The 22,592-nt window shown below is 32.7% G+C and overlaps 1 protein-coding gene and 2 long non-coding RNA genes across 6 annotated transcripts in view; 2 read left to right on the top strand and 1 right to left on the bottom strand.

The window, feature by feature from the left end:
- Positions 1-22,592, top strand: part of DCP2 (decapping mRNA 2) — a 50,350-nt gene that overhangs the window by 24,930 nt on the left and 2,828 nt on the right. For both annotated transcript variants that reach the window (XM_080177633.1, XM_080177632.1), the window contains exons 13-14: positions 141-494; positions 2,512-2,570. In XM_080177633.1, the coding sequence (XP_080033759.1) occupies positions 141-494; positions 2,512-2,570 (413 nt within the window). The remainder of the gene's footprint in view (positions 1-140; positions 495-2,511; positions 2,571-22,592) is intronic.
- On the top strand, positions 4,842-13,913 carry LOC145332627 (uncharacterized). Of its 3 annotated transcripts, none has more exons than XR_013884243.1 (5): positions 4,842-4,934; positions 8,428-8,487; positions 11,840-11,981; positions 12,353-13,248; positions 13,722-13,913. It is a non-coding gene; the product is annotated as an uncharacterized LOC145332627 (long non-coding RNA). The 3 variants fall into 3 exon arrangements; XR_013884242.1 differs by having other exon boundaries at positions 12,353-13,259; XR_013884241.1 differs by having other exon boundaries at positions 12,353-13,913.
- Positions 16,675-22,485, bottom strand: LOC145332626 (uncharacterized). Its single transcript, XR_013884240.1, has 4 exons — positions 21,766-22,485; positions 20,791-20,872; positions 18,604-18,762; positions 16,675-17,097 (listed from the first exon to the last, which is right to left on the bottom strand). It is a non-coding gene; the product is annotated as an uncharacterized LOC145332626 (long non-coding RNA).

The following is a 22,592-nucleotide window of genomic DNA, read 5'->3' as shown; positions in this document are numbered from 1 at the left end:
TAGGTCGACCGACAGATAGATTGATGTACAAATATTTGATAGATTAATCGATAGATTGATGGATAGAAAATAACAATTTGTTTAAAACATGATAAAATAGATTATATAAATAAAAAGTAAGGTAATTATTTATTATTAAGGGAAACTACGCCTGCTAAACAGACCTTCTTCGATGGCTTCACGCGTCTAACCCCACAGCAACAAACCCTAAGTGGCTCCAAAAACACGCGCACCAACGACAATTCTGCCAAAAAGATCATCAAACCAGTTCCACAAAAAGCGCACACTGATACAATTTTGGCGGGCTTAGAAAATGCGGGAATGAAGGGAAGCAGCCATCCAATCAATCAAACGCTGAGAGTGAGGAATGATTTGTATGAGCCAATCAGAGAGGTGGATTCTAAACCATCAACTCCTCCCATTGGTGGATTGTCAACCAGTGGGCAATCATTGGTTCCTGATGGATTTTGTCCAAAAGCTTGGTCGAACTTTAGGTAAATTTTTAAAATGTCCATACGCTAATCTGTGACGGATAGATCTTTAGGCATGTTAGAATTGACTTTTAAAAATAAGACTTTTGTAACCTTTTGTCCATTTTAAACATGTTCATTAAAAAAATATATTAGCAGAAGAAGAAGGAGCTTCTCTAAAATGGAGAATATAATCTGTTCAGTAGTTATAGAAATCTTCAGCTACAGACAAAAAACCTTACTACTTTATATATTACATAGAGTGATCAACACAGTTTAATTAAACATGTTATTTTTATTTGATAAGTCCATTACACAGTGTTTCATGTTAAAAACAATCTTCAGTTGGTTATAAATAAAAAAGACATAATGCTTTAATGAGCATAAGTTTTATACTGTTTATTAAAAACAAAAGATGATTTTTTTCCTCCAGTGGAGGTAAGGAATGAGTAGGGGGGGGGGGGTGGGGTAATTTTGCATAATAAAAAAGGGGGAAGGTGGTGAGGTATTTAAATTTTACCATTTAACTATGACTAATGTTTCTTATTTAACACATAAAAAGGCAATATGTACTTTGCAGTAATGAATATTATGCATGATATATATAAAAAAAATTGCTATGATATGGCCATACAAGGTTAAGTTTGGTCCAGTAAGTACTTTTTCCGATGTACGCAGTGGTTGAGGACTTCATTTCTCATGTTGAGTGATGTTGTGGTTGATTTTGAAGCATGGGCAATGGAAACACATTCTGTCAGGCATAATTGGCATTTCTTGAAGTTTTGGTTGTAAGTCGTTGCAAGGGATTTTATTGACCATTTTAGGCTGTGTGGCTTGTTCTGTTCTTTAAGCTTTGAAATGCAGTCAGAAAGCTTAGTACCATTGTTGTTGTGTCTAAATGAGTGCAAGTGTTTGTAGCAGGGTTTCGGATCCGCATTGATTTTATGCGGATCCGGATCTTCAAAATTTGGTCAGTGCGGATCCGGATCCGGATCTTTGACAATAAAAATAAAATCACCAAATTTTTCAAAAAAATTTTATTCTTTAATTCGAAGTCAAAAATACTTTTAATTTTCAAGTCTGAACCTAAACCTTAAAGATTGGCTCTCATCAAGAGAATGTCTGAGATTTTATATAAATTTAGGTAGATTTTTTCATTTTTTCCGCATTTTTTGGAGTCTAAGGATCCGGATCCGGATCCGCATTTTTTTGCGGATCCGGATCCGGAATCGGATCCTTGGACTCAAAAATATGCGGATCCTTGCGGATCCGGATCCAGATCCGGATCCGAAACCCTGGTTTGTAGTATCTGTTTTTAAAAGGTCCAGATGACAGCCCTATATATTGGTATTTAGTTTGGTTTGTTTCATCTGTTACAAGGGCTTTGTACACCAAACTTTCTGTAAGGCATTTTCCATCCAGGGGGCAATCTTGTGGACTTCTACAGTTGCAACCCTTTTCTGTAGGTAGGTTTGATTCACCCAGTAGTTTTTTGTTATGGCTTTGGATTATACTTCCCATGTTAGCCATTGTTGAATATGAAACTTTCAATGTGTTTCTGTTGTAGTATTTATGGAGTGGTGAGTTTTTAGGGAAGTGTTTGTCAACTAGCTTTAAGAACTCCTTAGTAATGTTAGTTTTTACTGTAGAGTTGTATGGAGGATTGAACCAAATTACTTTCCTTTTTCTGTTCTTTGGCAAAGTCTGTATTAGGACAAGTATGTCTGTAACATCTATTTTTTATCAAAGGCAGTTTTATGACTGTAAGGTTCTTAATGAAAACTTGTTCGGGCTTCAGGTCTATATTCTTTTTATAGCGAAGATTTCTATAATAAGGTTCGTCCATCTTTGCATTATGATTCCTATAACAGTTATGTATAACGATTTAGAAAGCGTAGCAGCTCAATTATCGTTACCAGAAAGTCCGTCCATTTGAAACATACAGATTTGTATTATTTTTGACAGCAACTTTCTGTATGATTTGATTATCCCAACTTTTAAAATGTATTATTTTATTTTATTATATTTTATTTTATTTAAGTATTGACATGGGTGAAGTGCTGAGAGCTTGTTTGGATGATAATATTGCTAATCAAACAGGTATTGATTGATTAATCGAAATAAAAATTCTCGGATCGTGAAAAGAAAACGAAGTAGCGAGTTTCGTCGCGTTTTCACAGTAGCTTTTGATAGGTTATTTTATGTCAGGTTAGGTAAATGTTAATGATTTTCCCTGCATGGTTAGGAAATTGGCTCGCAGGGTAAAAGACCCCCCAAAGAGCTATAAATAGGAGAAAATCTACTGTGAAAATACGATAAAACCAACAATTTTTTTTCTTTCATTGATTCAAATTCTTTTATGTTGACTGTCCAGTCGGTTTGTTTGTCATGCTCATGTCAAATGTTTTTAATTTTGAATTTCTACAGATTTTTAAATAAATTGAAAATGAGGGTTTTTTCTATGTCTAATCTCCTTTTTGTCCTATAACTGCGGTGCTTTCACCCATTGGGGCTACCCAGTATCCAATATAACCTAACCTAACCTGATCTAAAGTGATAACAGACGAAAAACTACCTAAATTTTTTTTTTTTTAAATTAGGGAGGGATTATTATTGCTCAATCAGGTACTATTTGTGAAAGTGCAGATTTTTAAAAGTATTACCTTGCGAATGTGTTAAACCTATTTTCAATTTGTTATTTAAATTAAAGGGCGAATATAGGTTGAATATAATATGGGCTCAAAAAAACCGTGCAATTCCATAGATTATAAGTAACTTTAAGATATTGACATATCCAAATGTATAAGTCTGTTATAGCTTAAAACCTGAACATTCTCAGGATAAATTTATGTAATAAGTGTGGTTCCCTAAGAACTCCAAACACCCTAGCATCACACAAGGCTTCGGTTTAAGGTTGAATTAAAAAGCTTTCGTTAAATGATAGTCGTAATAAAAGTGGAAACCAGTTATCAATCTATTTTTTTGTATTGTGGATTGTTTCTTCCTTGACAATATTCCCCAACAAAGTGTAAAGTATATGAATTTTATTTAAAAAAAAAAAACCTTTACAGGAGAAATTTTATTTCATGTAAGTATGAAAATTATATGGTAATTGTTATAATTAATTTAAAGAGGACAAAAATAATAGGTGAATAGTGTTTTTTTTCTTATATTTTTTTCTGGAGAAAATCTGGCGATCGGTGCGTTTGTGTGTGTGTGTTGAAAAATGCGTACTAGGGTAATTATATCATCAAGAATTAATCATTGATCTTTATACAGAAAAAAAAACTTTAAAACGTATTATTTACCCTAGTAATTACTCCGGACGCAAATTGACGCAAATTATTTTATGCTTTTTAAAAAATCAATAAAATAGTATATAATATAAAAAAAATAAACACTTTAATTATCAATTAAGATGCATGCCAATGTAATAATCAATTAAACTTAAAGGGTATAGGTAGCTAATATGGTTCTTGTAGAACCCATGTAGAAGCTTTAGCTTAATACAATAACATTGACCACTCACATTTTTGTAATCCCATAAGTTTTTTTATAGAAAAATTAATAGATTTTCTTTTTAGCACCAATATTCTTGATCAAAAAATGGTGGTTAAGGAAGCGTTGTTTAAAAAATAATTTTCTTGATATAGGATGAAAATTAAAAATCGAGGTAATAGAGACTGTGCAGCAATAAAACGGCTATTTAAAAGTGCAATTTATATTCAGTTTCCTTTATTAGGTATATAGGAGATAGATTTTTAATATTCTTACTTTGCTTATAGACTTCTTGCCCTAATAGATGATTTTTAAAACATAATTTTCTCATTTTTGGGAAGAAAAATAAAAAAAAGATTTACTAGAACCTATAAACAATACAAATGTCTACAGATTTATGCTTAAATTATAAATTTTAGCATAACAGGAATATATTTTATGAAAAAAAATAAAACAAAAAAATTCTTAATTTTTTTGGTCTTCGATACAAACCAAGCGATTCAAACCGCTTATAACGCATATTTCACATATCTACACATCTCTGATTCCGTCCGTATTGGCCTGTCTAAACACACGCACACACACACGCACACACACACATACACAAAGACAGCTGATTCCGTCCGTATTGGCCTGTCTATACACACGCACACACACACGCACACACACACATACACAAAGACAGCTGATTGCCCGGTAAATATGTAAAATGTAAATAAACAACTGTTCGTATGCTTGTTGACGTTGCTTTTGATATACATAGTTTGGTTGTGAATTTTTTATATTTTATTTCATTCAAATAGCATATAGTGAATTGTTTATGATTTGGTTTTTGAAATATGTCAAGACATTTGCAATATTTTACCTACTGAATGATATTTTAAAATTTATAAGGTTTGATTGATACTTTTTTTCAGAAAGTAAAAATGGATTACGACGCGTTTGCTTCTTTGAACCCTTATAGATGTAAGTTCATTATTAGATAAAATACCTACTCTTTCAATTAGCATATTTTGCAATCAACAAAAAAAACCTTTTAAATTAGATTTAGATGAATCTAATCCGTCAGTTATTGTAGGTGTATATATATAGGCTGATTAAAAAGGAGACAATCCACGATCGAATGAGCTCTAAAGTGATTCCAGCTGCTAATTGAAGTACTTTTTGTTTTATATTACATCAAATGCTGTTAAATGCAGAAGTACATTAATCAAACTGTTTACATTATTACAATTTACTCCTTTTGCTAAATATACATTTCTTATCGAAAATGAATACTTTTGTAACTAAATATATTGCATGATTACATATTTTAACTTTTCACACTTCTTCAAATTTTTATATCAAGACAATATTAGAACTAAACTTTTAGCTCTAAACAATGAAACCCGGCAGTAAGTCAATACTATTGTAAAATTGTCGCGCACATTTAAAGAAGATTAAAGGGTTACTGTTTAATTCTAGGTTTCATAACTTTATTTACCTACCCTTTCTTTCCTTTTTAAATTCAAGGAAATTTTGATAGATAAACAAGATATTTGTATTTTAATCTAACATCGAAAGCTAATAGCTTTGTATACTTAGTAACTTAATGGCTACTCTATTAGTTCTTAGGTGCCCATATTTAAAAATAATCAGGGGTACCACGAGTTTCTGGACTCTGTGGTTCTCTAGATTTTATTAATATTAAAAAAATAGTATTCGAAAATGTTACTTTTATGTTGCTATTCTACTCTTTCATTCCATCTACATATCTGTTTCTCCTATTTTTGTATTAAATAAGGACGCTTGTTTTAAATATTGTTATTGTTAAACAAAACTCCTAAACAATTGTGTATCATGTCAATTTCTCATTTATTTGTCTGAAAGTAATATTTAAGGGGGGCGGTGGGGTGGAGGGGTTACTACGTTCATTCTGTTCGGAAACCGTGATCAAAATGGGCTAAATATTGATCTAGAATCTTGTAACTTGGTGCATATGCCTAGTCCATTAGGTACTAGATCTAAATTGAAAAAAGTCCATTTTTAAAAATTTTTAGGTTAGGTTTGGTAAGAAGAACTGCGGAAATGGGTTTTCTAGGCTTTTTGGTCTATTTTTGTGTAGAGACTTACTTTAATTGTTTTTTTTTCTTCTCGAAAACACTGTGTCTATTCTTAAGGACATTAATTAAAATAATTCGGCAAATCGGAGGCCAACCCCATAGGGATAAGGGAGATGCCTACAGGGGTTAAGTGTAAGTGTTTCGTAGCCGGAGCTGGGAGCCGGGAGCAGCAACATATTTGGTGGATCCGGAGACGTATTTTTCGTTAAAAACGGCTCCGGCTCCAGATTAGCTAAAAGTGATTTTTTAAAGTAATAATATAATTTGGCAACGGTCTATTTCCATATAATAAACTGAAAAACTATTGTTACTTAACAAATAGACACACATCCTTCTACTTTTATATAGCTTTAATCAAATAAAAGCAAAATATTTTATATTATTTATTTTATTTTATCAATTTCAATAATGAACAAAAATTGATATATTAATTTTAAGGTAGGAGCCGGAGCCGCATCAAAATTAAACGGCTCCGACACCCTGCCTAACCTAATATAAAGAATTTTTAGTAGCGAAGCTACTCTATAATTCACTTTGTCCGTCCGTCAGTCCGTCAGTCAGTCCGTAACGCTATGGGGGAAATGGGATTAACTCAGCTCCTATAAAAGATAGAGAGCTGAAATTTTTTGACAACATTCCCACCATTAAGGAGCACAATTAACTATAAAACATCAATGGCGGTCGGACGGCTTTTTAGCAGGTTTTAGGCTATTTTTTTATTTTCAACATTTTTCCTCATATCTTTGGTGTTTATGGTCCGATTTTCAAAATTTTTTCAGTTAAAGATATCAAAATTAAATTTTCCGTCGTTTGGAGAACCAACAATGACGGTCAGACTGCCTTTTTGCAGGTTTTTGACTATTTTTATATTTTTTACATTTTCCACCATATCTTTGGTGTTTATGGTCCGATTTTCAAAATTTTTTCAGTTAAAGATATCAAAATTAAATTTCCCGTCTTTTGAAGAAAACAACAATGACGGTCAGACTGCCTTTTTGCAGGTTTTTGGCTATTTTTATATTTTTACATTTTTCCCCATATCTTTGGTGTTTATGGACCGATTTTCAAAATTTTTTCAGTTAAAGATATCAAAATTAAATTTCCCGTCATTTGAAGAAATCAACAATGACGGTCAGACTGCCTTTTTGCAGGTTTTTGGCTATTTTTATATTTTTTATATTTTCCCCCATATCTTTTGTGTTTATGGATCGATTTTCAAAATTTTTCAGTTAAAGATATCAAAATTAGATTTCCCGTGGTTTGAAGAAAACAACAATGACCGTCAGTCCCATCCACGAATTTTTGTGCTTCGCTACTTATGGATGTTGTCATCCTTGTTTTATTTACAATTAGTACGTATTGCACAAGGCTTATGTACCAAGTTTCAAAATCTACCTCCATATTTTGTCCATTTTACTCACAGATTACAAATAAACGGCACCGTTTACTACCCCTCCCCTTATGTAAAGTCAATGTATGCCCTAATTAATGCCTATATGCAGTATTAGTAATGAAACATAATCATCGTTTTTTTTTTTTAAAGGGATAGTTGCATGAAGTGCATTTTAAAAAATATTGTTAATTTTTTTCTTTTTAAATAATATAGTAATGCATAATATAAAGTTATTGATTAAAATTAAAAGATTTGGCCAGGGATTTTCCTAAAAAAAATGACTTTTTCATTTTTATTTTCAAAGTTTTTACATGTTATATACCTATGGCAAAATCATTTGATACAACTTTTGATCGCGTTTACTAATTAATACCTAGAGCTTTTAACTTTTTATACAACAAAATAATTAGGTACAAGAGTATTCTATGATATGTATATTTTTGTAATATTGATGTAAAACTTACAAAGGAGTATATATATAAATATGTTTATATTGTATGGTTAGTTAGTTTGTGGAGATAATGTGTATATCGTCAGGAAACCAGATGGTTTGCTTTATTTTTTAAAAGTACCTATCCATAGAAAACCTGTCCTATGAAGAACCGGATGTTATTTTTTATGTTCTTTAACTTTAGAGAACTTGCCCTAAGGGAACCTCGGTTCATTTTTATATAACTCTTGTGAATTATTGTCAAATAAAAAAAGTTTGGTCAGGTCAAAGTTAAAAATTCTTTTACACATAATCATATCTATCCAATGCCTAATATATTCTACTAAGGCATATTTAAGTACACTACTCAAAGTACCTTAACTCTTTAAATGCACTTCGTGCTTTTTTTCTCCAATAGGTCATTGATTTTTTATTTTGATATAGGATACATGAATGGTTCATCTAATAAACTTGCTACCAATGCATTAATTCACTAAATTTACAAAATGTAGCCATACTTTTCTTTCTATTTAGCTGACCCAGTCAGAAAGCCAGGCATAGTACAGCGCCCAGAAGATGAACATCCAGATGCAGGTACTGTTTTTGGATGCTTGCGTAGTAATCCTATTATATAAAGTATTTTTTTGTCTTTAGCGAAGGATCTTGCTAACCGCTGAACTGATATTGTTCTCCTTTACAATAAATTTTGTTACAGGTCCAGGGAAGGTTTTTACCTATAATTGGGGAGTGTATCTTCACCCTCCCAATTAAAGGTTACCCCCCAAAATAAACTAGGTATTTTCTTTTTAAAACTCAAATTGAAAGATGGAGGTAGCCGGGTCGAATTTGCCCTCTAACCTTAAGTATCCCTAGAGGTTCTAGGGGCTTCGCCTCTAGTTAGTAATAAAGTAAATTGTAGTTTTGCTTAATTTAATTTTTTCATAAGAAATGTTGTATACCGCTATCAAGTATGAATGAAATATTAAATATACCTATATAATTTTTAGTTCCAAATATCCCAATTTTGGTGGAAACATAAGGGAAATAGCACTTAGAATGAAAATTATGTAATGTAATTTGGCAAGATAGGTATACCTAATTTTTTTTAAATGGGAGGGGGCGGTCGTGTACTTTTTGAAACTAAACTACAACTCAACTTTAAAAAAGGTTTACATCAATGAAAGGGAACTATCCACATACGGGAGCAAGTGATTCTAAGCACCTTCCAGCATTGATCCTTAGTATTTTTTTAGTGAATATACTAGTTATCAACTAAAAAGTTTGGTTTTACCATGGTTTTATATGAAAAAAACTTTAAAATGTAAATCGTTTTTTGATCCAATATCATCAAATGCTTTTTGAGTTCAAAGGACAAAATAAAATAACACGGCAGAAAAGCATTAAATGCTGTAAATTGCAAAAGTACTTAGATTAAACTGTTTACAATATTACATGGTACCAACCCTTTTTCTACATAAACATTTTTAATCAAAATAATATACTTTTGTGTAAAAGCTTTAAAAAGCAGTTTGAAACATCAAAACATTTGATAATATTGCACCAAAAATGCTTTGCTTTTAAATTTTTTTTCATATAAAACTAGGGATGGCAATCCGTCAAATTTTTGGACCGGATTCAGATTCTTACAAGAATCCGTCCAAAAAAATAGCGGATTCTCGTGGATTCCAGATTCTAGCAATATTTTAAAAGGCTTTTTAAAAAATTGAAAATTTAATTGCTACATATGTCCTAAAAATTAACGTTCTTGGTGTTTTCTATAATTCACTTCCGAGAATCGAACAAGATTTTAAAAGATGTTATATATACCTAGCGGCTTTGCCCCCAGCCTCTAGGAGCTGTGAACCAACTTCCCCAATAAACAAAAAAAAAATTTTTTTGTGAGAGGGGGGTTGGTGGTGTACCATCCTCCAAGAAAATAGCTTAAAACCACCACAAGACCAATAGGTATATACCCTGAAAAGTAGAATCCGATCGGTTCAGTGGTTACCAAGATCTTAAGGGATGGACAGACAGACACACAGGCGGACGGACAGACATCATTCTACTTTGTGTTATAGATGATAATAATGACAAGTATTAAAAACTCTAGGCTCTAATTTTAGTCTACCAACTAGCGGCTTCGCCCCTAGAGGCCTCTAGTGGCACTTTGAATGTTTTTTTTTTATTTGAAATATCTAATTAGAGAAATAATTGGTTTATGCTTCGTTCAAGTCTCTTTTTGGGGAGGGTTATTTTTTCTAGGGGCGATTTCTCTTGGGAGGGTGGTGGTACCCTCCCCAAAATAGTTGAAAACCTTCCCTGGACCTATGAGAAGCTACCCTGTTATGGAGAACCCGATCGGTTCAGCGGTTAGTGAGATCCTTTGGTACAAACACACAGACAAACAGACATCCTGTTACTTTAGTATAAGGATTGAGAATCCGAATCCGCTATTTAAAAACGGTTTCCGGATTCAGATTCCAAAATTGGCCAAAAAATTAGGCGGATTCCGGATCCCAGATTCAGATACGGATTGCCAACCCTATATAAAACCATGGTGATACCTAACTTTTTAGTCGATAAACCAAATAATAAACTTAAACCTAGTATATTCACTAAAAAAATACTATGGATAAATGCTGGAAGGTGCTTAGAATCACTTGCTCTCGTTCGTGGATAGATCCCTTTGGCATGGCTGTTGTTTTAAAGAATTTGGAACTGAACAAAAAAAAGTTTCTCTCAGAAGGTTAAAAATTATCTAAATGGCAGTTTTTGAAATAAGACAAAAATTTACGGCGGTTTTTGGCAAAAACAGCAGTTCTGCCGCCGTCTCCCCACGGAAAAAGCAAATGCTATGCCTAATTTCAGTGCTTTAACTCTTTTTTGGGGTTATTTGCTTTAACAAAGTTACAAACCTTAAACCTTACCTGGACCTATGATAAATTTTACTGTACAGAAAAACCTTCTCTGTCCAGTATTTATCAAGATACAGACATACAGACTTACACCCTATTACTTGTATATAATAATATATAAATACTACACTGGGACTAATAAATTCATTTCAAAAGAAAAAAGGTCTTGCAAAAAGTCTTTATTTAAAACAAAAAAAACACATATTAAAATAACTAAAGGGGTAGTTGCACGAAATGCATTTAAACTTAAATTTAGTGAACTGCTAATTTTTCCCTTTTTAATAGTTTGAACTACATTTTAATTTCTACCATGTAGTTTTAATAATATCAAGAAATGAAAATCGTATTCTTGTGATATATACAATGGATATAGTTGGCTTATTTTCACAAAACAGCACATTGACTATTTTTGTGATATCTTATTGTTTGGTATTTATTGTAGGGTTGGCAATCCGTCCAATTTTTGGACCTGATTTGGATTAGAATGCTTACAAAAATCCGCCCAAAAATGAAACAGATCAATCCGTGGATTCCGGATTTTTTTTTTGACGGATTCCAGATCTTCAGATCTCGGATTCTAGCAATATTTTAAAAGGCCCCTTTTAAAATAAATTAGGGAATTAAATTTTATCGGGTACTGGGAAGAATCTAAAGCAGCGTTTTTTCATACTTTTACAAAAGCTTTTCTCCTATTTCTAGACCCTACATCGCCCATTTGCTAACCCTTACTCAACCTAACCTAACTTTGTTAAAAATTAAAATATATATTTAGACAAAAAAACTCAAGATGCTGATTTTAGCTTAACAATTAACATCCGAATCCGCTATTAAAATAACGGATTGCGGATTCAAATATTTCCATAAATTGAACAGATTCCGGATTGGATTGCCAACCCTAATTTATTGTAATACAAAGTTATAGGTATATGTTTTATGGTATACTCGTAACTTCTGCTCGAAATCATTTTTTGCACTTCATGCAACTTTCCCTTTACCAAAGATACTAAACTTATTTTTTCTGTGTTTTTTAGGCTGATGTTGTTGACAACGAACAACCTTAAGGCGGTGGCAAAGGTCTGAATGAGGTACAGCTGTAGTCGGCGGTCAAGCCGCCAGAGGAGACAAGAGCGAGGTGTTGAGACTCTGTGTGGGACTTGTCAATGGGACTGTTAAGTAAGTTTTTAGATAGATAGATAGACGGGCAGCATTCGATAGCTAAAAACGGTAGACACCGAATGAATGGACAAATGAAGTAGAGATTTTTGGTCAATTTAAAAGAATGAAAAAATAGATGTAAGTAGCTTGGATTTATAGTCAGGGGTCAGATAAAGTACCTAATCAATATTGTTAAGAGTAATTTCAAATGATAAGTTGTTAGGTATTTAAAACCAATTTTTGAACTTAAAACTAGTGAAAATTCTTTTCATATTATTGCACTTAAATCTAACTCGATCAATTAAGATTTAAATGCATTTTTTATGGTCTAGTCTGCTTTTTTTATACACTGATAGTTTGTACAACCTGATCAATATCTTTACTTTCAGGAATGTCAATAGGATAACCTTACTCGTCATTCACCTGCCCACAAATCTAGATAAACTTTGGCAAGAATGTGCTGACTACACAGGCAAATGGGACCAAATGCGGGGACACCGGGACGAACACCTACCCAAAGCAGTAGTTATTTGTTAAAATGTTCTTTTTTCTTTTCGCTAAAAACTGATTTAAATCATATGACGTTTGTATATTTCCATTGAAGGGATACTTGCATGAAGTGCATTTGACAAGATTGATTGCAAGCAAAAATTACAAGAATATCATCTAACATAATTAATTTTTTATTACAATAAATAGCAATCAATTAGACACCATCAAAATAGTCATCAGAATGTTTTTGTGAATACAGGACAGCCATTTAAAATGCAAAAATCCAAAAAATATGATTTTCAAGTCTTGATATTTTTAAAACTACCTTGTAGAAAATTTAAATTCTTTCAAATACCTATAGATCATAAAGATGTAGGTAGTTTAAACTATTGAACATAAAAAAATATGCAGTTCAATAAATTCAAGTTTAAATGCACTTTGTGCAACTACCCCTTATCGTTTCTTCCTTGCTTTCCTTGATTAATGTCAATTGCTTTATCGGTGCTTTCCCTAAAAGTGCCTGCATGTATTCCCATGACTTTACCCTACTACGGGAATACAGTATCCAATATAACTTAACCTGACCTAAACAAACGAAAAATCAACCCCCCTTTTTTCCAATTTACTTCAAAGTAGGGGAAGGGGGTTGGCGATAATCTGTGCTTGACTAGGCGCTTCTAGGGGAAACCGCTGATGTTATTCTTTACTTTTTCCTTTTGAGTAGACAAATACATTAGGTTGTAGATCAATCTTTCATCGTGATTTTAAAAAATATTTTAATAAAAGTACCCAGGTATATTACGGGTTAGGACAATCGACGAAAAATTTATGTACAACCACAATTTCAATATACAAAATTGCTCCTTTGTAGATTTAAATTAAGTTTTGACACCTATGGTTTGTAAAATTCAATTAAGATTCTATTAGGTTCCCAAATTTTTTTTTTTTTTTAAGTACAATTAATATTAATCTAATCTTACCCACCTTAAAGTGGATAATAATTTTTATGGGAAGTAAAGGTGTGTAAAGGGGGGATTTAAAATGCAACCATTTCGTAATTAATTTGCAAATGGCACTTAGAATCCGAATTTCGTTATGAAAATCCTATGTAGGTCTCTTTTCACTAAATTGAACAAAAAGTTGCAAAAGTAAAGGCTGTCGGCTCAGCCGTTAGGCCGTTTTCGGCTATTTTCCCATAAAAATGTCACAAGCCCTATCTAAACATCATACTCTTGGCCTCTCCTAGCCGTTTACATCTTGTTCTAGCCGGTAGCGACTGCTACTAGAAATTGAATTCTTTATATTGTCTTGTTCCTTTATTCCTGTGAATTCATGTTCAATTATGTAATGCTCTCGTGATAGTTTTTTTGTTGAATTTTTTATTTAGTTGCACAGCTACTTCATATATATAATATACTAGCGGCTACGCCCCTAGAGGCCCCTAGGGCACTTGAGGAGGGAGGAGTCGAATTTGATAACCCAATTTCTTATTTTAGATTTTAAGAGAAAGTACCTACCTATTAAAAAAAATTTTGAAGGTGGAAATTTTTTTTTTTGGAGGGGTTATTTTTCATTTTTTTTGGGGGGGGGGGAGGGTTAGGGGTGTTCCACCCCCCAAGAAAAGTTATAAATCTTCCTGGGACCTATGAGAAGCTACCCTGTTAAGGAGAACCCGATCAGTTTAGCATTTAGCGAGATCCTTTGGTACAAATAAACAGACAAACAAACAGACACACAGACTAAGATCCTTTTACTTTATTATAAGGACTAGCGGCTACGCCCCTAGAGGCCTCTAGGGGCACTTGAGAAGGAGAGAGTCGAATTTAATAACCCAATTTGAAATTTTTTATTTTAGATTTTAAAAGAAAAAGTAAAAAAAAATTGGGGGGGGGGGGGCGAAATTTTTAATTTTAATTAAACAAAATTCAAACAATTTTTTTTGGGGGGGGGGATTTTTGGGGGTTTGGGGTGTCCCACCCCCCAAGAAGTAGTTATAAACCTTCCCGAGACCTATGAGAAGCTACCCTGTTAAGGAGAACCCGATCGGTTCAGCAGTTAGCGAGATCCTTGGTACAGACACACAAACACCCTGTTACTTTAGTATAAGGATTATCAAACTGTTTAAAACCAGTTTTGCTTGCCGATACCTTCAGCCCCTCACTTTAATATCCAGAAAGCTGTGTATTAAATTCTAAATTGTTAAGTATTTGTTATGTAATACACTTATTGATTGAAATAAATACACCATTTAGAAAGTAATATTTTAATTAAAGCGTGGCGACTCTACAATCCTAATATCTCAGTAAGTCTGTTAAGAATTACTTTTTAATATAGTTTTTTTTAGCAATGATAATTTATAAATTACTCTAAAATTTACTTTGTCTAAGATCGAATTTATTTACCAAAGATTGCATAGGTACAATTCCCCGATCTTGGACGACAATTTCACCATTGGGAAAAGAAATAAAATTTACATAGGTATATTAGGTATAATTTGATATAATTACATCAGCATTCCGATAATGATATCTCTTAAAAATAGGTTGTGTCGCAAGAAATATGATTTAAGGAATAAGAAATTTTCTTGATAAAAATGTCTTCAAATCAATTCAAAATTGAAAGTAAAAATCCTGAGAGGATAATACCACTTTTTGATTTCTACTTCGAAAACCTTTAAGCAATCATTAACATTTTTATTTGTCCTGAATATAATCCGAACAGCAACATCGCAAGCCCTTAAATATTTCTTTTCAGGTGTGCGTTTTACGTGCAAAATCATTACTATAACATATCGAAATAACATTTAAAATTAAAGTCCTTTCTTCCATCACTTCTTGTCTAAATACAACAAAGATGACAAAATCCATAAAAGCAAAGCTCTGAAATGGTAGGACAAGCAATCATTAACACTTGCATCAGAACTGAACAAACATAATATAAATGTATAAGTCTAAGTAAAATAGCAAGTAAATATGGTGACTCGTGCCACGACATGCCAGCAATTTTATTTTGGGTGCTACTCCCTTAGTTTTAGAGATAATAGGGTAAAATCTTTTTGGTTGTGTAACCCCAAGTTTTGGTATCTTTAAAAAAAATGGTGACTGGACCACCATTCGCCGCCGCCCCAAATTTTTTTTATTGCATTTCTCGCTGTATTAGGCAATTTGGAATCATTTGCGACCATGTTATTTTTAAAAATTTCCCATTGCAAGTAACCCTGGGACTTCAGTCATTTTTTTCAAATTCTCCTTTATCAAGGTAGATCTTAAATTCAGTGCTTTTATTGTACTTTTAAAGATATTGAAACAAAATCTTTTTGGGTTGGTCAGTAAAATATATTTTTATAAATAACTGCGGCGGTACCGCCGCTCCTGCCATTTACCGCAGGTTTCCGCCGCCGCCAAAAAAAATTTGTTATTGCATTTCTCGCCGAATCAGGTAATTTGGAATCATTTGAAACCTTGTTATTTTTTAGTGGGACAGCGGGAGCGGCGGTTTTATTAAAGATACCAAAACTTGGGTTAATTAGTGACACAACTAAAAAGATTTTACCCAATTATCTCTAAAACTAAGGGAGAAGCACCCAAAATAAAATAGTTGGTATGTTGTGGCACGAGTTGTTGCAAACCTGCTTATAGACATATTTACATTTTTAGGACTTATATATAGAGCTGCTTTGCTTATAACATTGTACCTTATCGTAATTGGAATCAAAGGGAGTTATAAATAGTAAAAATCCCTATGTTTTAATGGATGTACAGTCTTTCTGGTAAAGATTATACATATAGTTGTTTGTTACGCTTCCTAAATCGATACGACAATTGAATAAGTGTGAAGAGCTAACTTTCTGGGTATACATATTACATACGGACGGACGGTTCGGACCCTAATTAAAACTAAAAGTAATAAAAACTACATTATCAACATCTACAAGTAGCGAAGTCAAATCATAGGATGGAAGAAGTATGTTATAATGGAAATGTTCAGTTCACATAACAAAAGAAAAGAGAATTTGCATAAACTCAAAGAAAATCACAAAACCTAAATACCTACCTACAGACAAAGTGAATTAGGTATAGTGTAGCCAAGCTTTAAAAAAAGACAAATATTTAATGAAAAAAATCTGTTAAGTTTAAAAAATATTTATTTATGTTAAAAAAATCGGACTGGGGTACATAGGTAAATAAAAAAAATACTATAGGTAATAATGATAATTATAGAACAATGAATTTTTACAGCTTTTAAATCTCATTGACAAATGGTACAAATTTCTATTTTGAGGTATATTATCACATACAATGTTAGATATATCACAAAAAATTGAATCTACAACTAAGATCGAAAACGTCATTTCCCGCCGAATTTTTATTTACCTTTTCTCGTCAAAATAGACAATTTCGAATCATCTGAGACAAAACTAAAATTTAAATGCAAATATTAAAATAATTATCATATTGTATTATAAACAGCTGTCTGCGGATATAAAACTGTAAATAATAAGATTAATACAATTTTTTTAGCCTGGAGATGCCGAATGGATCTAATGTCAAACATGCCATCTTCTTTACACAACTTTACAACTTTGGATTTCACCTCCTATTGTGTTTGCACACACAGACGAGCTAACATCTCTAAAAATCACCTAAAAATTAAAATAGTTCATACCAAAAAGTGTTATTTTTTTTTGCAAAATTGCCACAGTGATACTTCCACACAAAGTACTTTGTATAAAAAAAACTTGTTACGTGTTAATAACTCAAATCTCAAAGTAATAAAAGTCAGGGAGTAAGGGAGGGGACAATGGGCAATTAATTCAATTTAAGAGTTTTCGCTGAAAAGCAATGAAAACCAGATTTATCCAGAAAATATGACCAAAATTGTAAAGGGATAATGGTAATATAATTTCTCGTATTTATTCAAATCCGGTGGATAGGAACCGGTTCTCATCCATACGAAAAAACTATGTCTAGCATCGTATTATATCCAGATTTCTACGAATAAAAAAATGTACAATCATAAGATTAAAACCAGTATTTTTAGCCCGCGCCTTAGGCACCTCGGGGCTAAAAAAACTGGTTTTAATATTATAATTGTACATTTATATCCGTGGAAAGCTGTTTATAATACGATGCGAGAAATAACTTTTCTTGTATTCATTTGAATCCGGTGGATAGGAACCGGTTCTCATGAATACGAAAAAAACTATGTCTAGCATCGTATTATATCCAGTTTTCTACGAATATAGAAATGTACAATCATAAGATTAAAACTAGTTTTAATCTTATAATTGTACATTCTACATCCACAGAAAGCCGTTTATAATACGATACGAGAAATAACTATTCTCGTATTCATTCGAATCCGGTGGATAGGAACCGGTTCTCATCCATACAAAAAATCTATGTCTAGCATCGTATTATATCCAGCTTCCTACGAATATAAAATGTACAATCATAAAATTAAAACCAGTTTTTTTAGCCCGTGCCTTCGGCACCTCGGGGCTAAAAAAATGGTTTTAATCTTATAATTGTACATTATATATCCGCGGAAAGACGTTTATAATACGAAAAAGAAATAACTATTAAAACAAAATTAGTTCTAAAAAAAATCATTTAATTGAAAATTAAATTGCCAATAGATCACAATGTAGTAAACATTCTGTAATTAATCACTAGAAAAATCTTGTTTAGAAATTTGTCAACCCTTCTCATATATTTTTAACTGCTACCTAAATTCAAGGGGTTCTTAGATTTTTAATACATAAATATCACAGTAAAGTTTCTATACATGAAATGACATTTTCTTGGGAAAAAATATTTGTTAAAACCAGCCATGAATAACAAATTTTTCTGTCTGCAATATTCAAAACTAACTCAGCTAGTTAGCGGGGCATTGCCTCAAAGTCAGTCAGAAACTGCTGAATTCGTGCACATTCCCTTTACGCCAGTACCCATAGTCTGAGACTCTTGAAAATTGAATATTCAATCCATTGTCCCCTCCCTTACTCCCTGAATATTAGTACTAAAAGTTAAGCCAGAAATAAGAGTAGGTAGTGTTATGAAAATTAGGTTACCATATTAATTTGTACTCCAACTCTGCTAATTATGTGCTATTAGAAACAAAATCAAAAGTGCAACTTAAAACCTACCTAATATCTCTTTCCACAGACATAGCTCTTGTGTGGATCTTGATTATGTTGTAACGTCCATTCAGGTCAGGTAGGGAAAATTTGACCTTACGTTCCAAACAACCAGGTCTCATAAGGTCAGGATTCCAGGGTGTCTGGCCTGTTTGTTACCTCCAATACCTGGGATAATGAATTTTTGAAAATTAAGAGTATTGTGTATTTGTAATTGGTTGAATAAAGTTTTGATGGGCAAGTTATCTTCACATTTTTTTTTATTCAAGCAATAGCTGCCCTTGCACTTCCTCTGAATGAAAAATATAACGAGCAGATAAATAAATTGGCTTGTACCTATAAATATATGTATTACATTATGAAAAGGGAGGGGGCGGATGTGACACTTATAAAATCCAAATCTTAACATTAAAAGAAATCAACTTGGACTAAAATTTTGCAGGACAGTCGCTTTAATTAGGTACCTACATTGTAAAACTATGAAGAAACGGCGGCAAAACCGCCGCTTCCCATGACACTTGTGAAATTTTTATGAAAAAAAAGTTTATCTCAGATCATTCAAAATTGTCTGATTTGGCAATAAAAGACAAAAAATATTTATGGCGGGAAACAGCGGTTTTTGGTGAAAACTGCGGTTCCGTTGACATTCCTTTACAGTTCCACGAATCTACAGTGTACCTCTTTAAATCAACTGCCATGCAAAATTTCAGTGCTTTAACTCTATTTTAGTTGAGTTCATTAGACTTTTAGTTTTGGTTTTAAATACAGGGTGCACCACATAAATCCGGACTTTTTCTTATTTTTAAACAAATAAACATAAAATCGTCAATTTTAAAGATTTTATTGAATTTTAAAAACTGGGAAGCAACCTAGGTATATGACTATTAGATTATCTAATAAAATCGCCGCCAGCCTCAATCACCGCCCCTACCCGCACCCTGAACCGCCCGCCGACCCTGGTCACCATGTCCCTGTTCAAACAGGAAAAGTTCTCCATGATAGAAGCAATAAGAGAGGTCTTTTTGGTATGGGCGCGTGTATTGGTTCATGCTTTAATGGCGCTCGAGGCCCAAAAGTCCATTGGATTAAGATCGGGGCTGCTGAGAGGCCACATCTCCTTAAGGAGTGAGTAACAGCAAGATCCAAATTAACCTATCTTTAAAGCTACCTTTTGACACGGCAGCTCTCATTTGGGCCACAATTAAGCTAGAACAACGTTTTATACCTTTTTCAAAATGGCACTAAGATTAAGATAGGGTTTTCAGTGCAATACATAGTCTGAAACGAGTTTCAAGGTTCCATATGGGCCCCTGAAGTCAAGAACCGAGATTTTTGACGTTTTTGACATCTTAAAATCTACCACGATCCACTTTGTCGGAGTACTACAGCCAAGTCAGCTTGGATAGAATTAGAGAGCTCTAGTCTTTTCTAGAGTTTTCACTAGGTATCTGATAGTATATCCAGCAAGTTTCATTAGCCCATCTCACATACAGATGGGCTGAGGTCAGATTAAGTAGGCCAAAGTCATAAATCAATGGTAATTTATCTGCGCAATTCGAATCTGCCTTGTTGAACATATGCACGGCAAGCACGGCGTACACGTCCTATATAGTTCAAAGATTTTCATGGGCAAAAAGGTCATTACCTATTACCTAAGCTTTTTATAGTGGGGTCAAACATCCTGATTGGTCAAGTAGTTTTGCGCTATGGCCGGGCCGTTTAAAAAAAAGTCCGGATTTATGTGGTGCACCCTGTAGTGCCACACCCGCCTCCCCCTTTACATAAATATATTAACAATTTGGCTTAATATTTATTTTCAAGATAAAACCATTAAGGCTAACCAAAAATCTTAACATAAATAAGTATCAGGGATCTTAAGAGATAACACAATGTACAATAAATTGATGAAAAAGTTGAAAAGTTTAAACACCAAACGATCACAATTAAAAATAGGATCAAAAGTTTTTAAGCTAACGAACGAGATAATGTGGTTTTTTAAAATTTGGATACCAGTGTAACTTGGGAGTACGATGACCCCTTCCTCCATTAATTTATAAGTATCAACTTAATAACTAGATGGGTACCTCAATTCAATATTTACTCCAACAAAAAAGGAAAAATACTTGAATTAGGTAGGTATATATCAGCATATCTGCTAGTTTGTGTATAAAAAAAGCATATAAAATGACCACTCACATTAATATTTCCTCTGGAATCAAAACCATCCAACTGATTGTTCTTGCGTAGTTCTCTTACATCTCTAGCTCCATCGTCAAACCTAAATTATGTTTAAGTTAAAAATACACATAAGTTTTTTACGATGTAGATAGATAGATATTTGTTTTGTAGGTATAATCTAATTCTAAAGTTTAATTTAATCTATATTCGTTATTTATCGCATCGTATTAAAGACACCTTTCTGCGGATATCAAATTGAAAACATATTAGATTAAAACCAATTGAGTTAGTTACAGGGTTTGGCTAACAGAGCTGGTAAAATCCTATCATTTTTAAAAGCGAAGTTTTCTAAAATTAGGGTCGGTCCGTCTGTCCGTAATGGTTATTTTCGTTTTATTACACATTTAGAATTGTCCAATCAATTTCGAACATGATGTTTAGAAAGCATTGCAACTCTATAACTGTTACCAGAAAGACTGTACGTCCATTTTTAACATGCTTATAGCTTATTTTTAATCTTTTTGACAAACTATTGTATAATATAGTTATTAGAATAGACATGTTAGAATTATCCTATCGATTTCAAACTTTGCATGGTGATTCCTATGACAGTTAGATACGATTTAGAAAGCGTTGCAACTCTATATTCGTTACCAAAAAGTCCATACATCTTTGCTGATTTCTTTTTGCATTTTAACAACTTTTTTAAAGAATAATGATTCTTAGAACAGGTAAAGTATTATGAGCGAGGCAACTATAAAAGAATGTCCTTTTCTTTATCCTATATTTCAAGTAAATTAAAAATGCTGATTCTTTAAAGGTGCTTAACAATACTTGCTTTCTTTCGTGCCATGCACTCTGTCCATGGATAGTAAAGTTAAAATAATTCTAATATAATGTTCAATTATAATAATTTGGCGGTTCCTTGAAGGTATAGAGCAGTCCAGAACTAGAAAGTTTATAAATTCCAATAATACAAATGGAATTAATTACCTTTACTTTTCTATAAAAATGTTGGTTGGTTGTTTTTACTTTTGAGTTACATTTATTCTTCTGAAATAAAAAAAAATCCTGTTTACAAATTTTATCTAAAATTCAACATTATATTAAAGGTTTATTTAATTGTGTAAATCTTACGATTCCAATAAGTAATAAACTGATTGAGTTGCTCTCAATAGATGCTACAATTGAGAGTGAGGAGTGAGTTCGACTTCACTCCCCCCCCCCCCCCTCCAAACGAACCCAAGGGCCGCCATTCCTTATAATAAAGTAAAAGTTAATCTATCTGTATGTCTCGCTAGCCGTTGAACATTTTGACATCTCTCACAAAAAAAAGAGCTGTCGAATATGGACAGATATAACCGTTCAAATTTTGCTTATAATAAGTGTTGTGGAGCCGCCAAATTTTGCTGGAGCTGGAGCCGTAATTTTAGTTAAAAGACGGCTCCGGACTAGATAAATAAAGAGATTTTTTTAAAATTATAATTTTCAGTTTTTCAAGTCCATTTTTATCAAAAATTTTACTTTTAGAACCTTCAAAAGTCAAAAGTAGACGTGGGAAAAAAATATGTCGAGTTTTTCTTGATGTTAGGTTGGAGCCGGAGCCGCACCAAAATTAAACGCTTCCGCAACGCTCCTTGTAATAATTAACAAAATAATGTGAATATATTGTTTTCAAAAACGTCATTCATAGCTTTAGCCTGTAGCCTGTAGCAGACAATTATCAATTTATCATAGGCATAATATCAGCTGACACCATAGTTGCCAGATTTACCAATTAATTATAAAATAAAATAAAATAATGCTATTAATCAATGTCG

The sequence above is a fragment of the Acartia tonsa genome, chromosome 11 (assembly GCF_053477335.1).
Source record: "Acartia tonsa isolate MP-2025a chromosome 11, ASM5347733v1, whole genome shotgun sequence".
NCBI classification, from domain to species: Eukaryota; Metazoa; Arthropoda; class Copepoda; order Calanoida; family Acartiidae; genus Acartia; species Acartia tonsa.
Note: the sequence above shows the minus strand (reverse complement) of the source record. Positions and strands in the feature narration are given on the sequence as shown.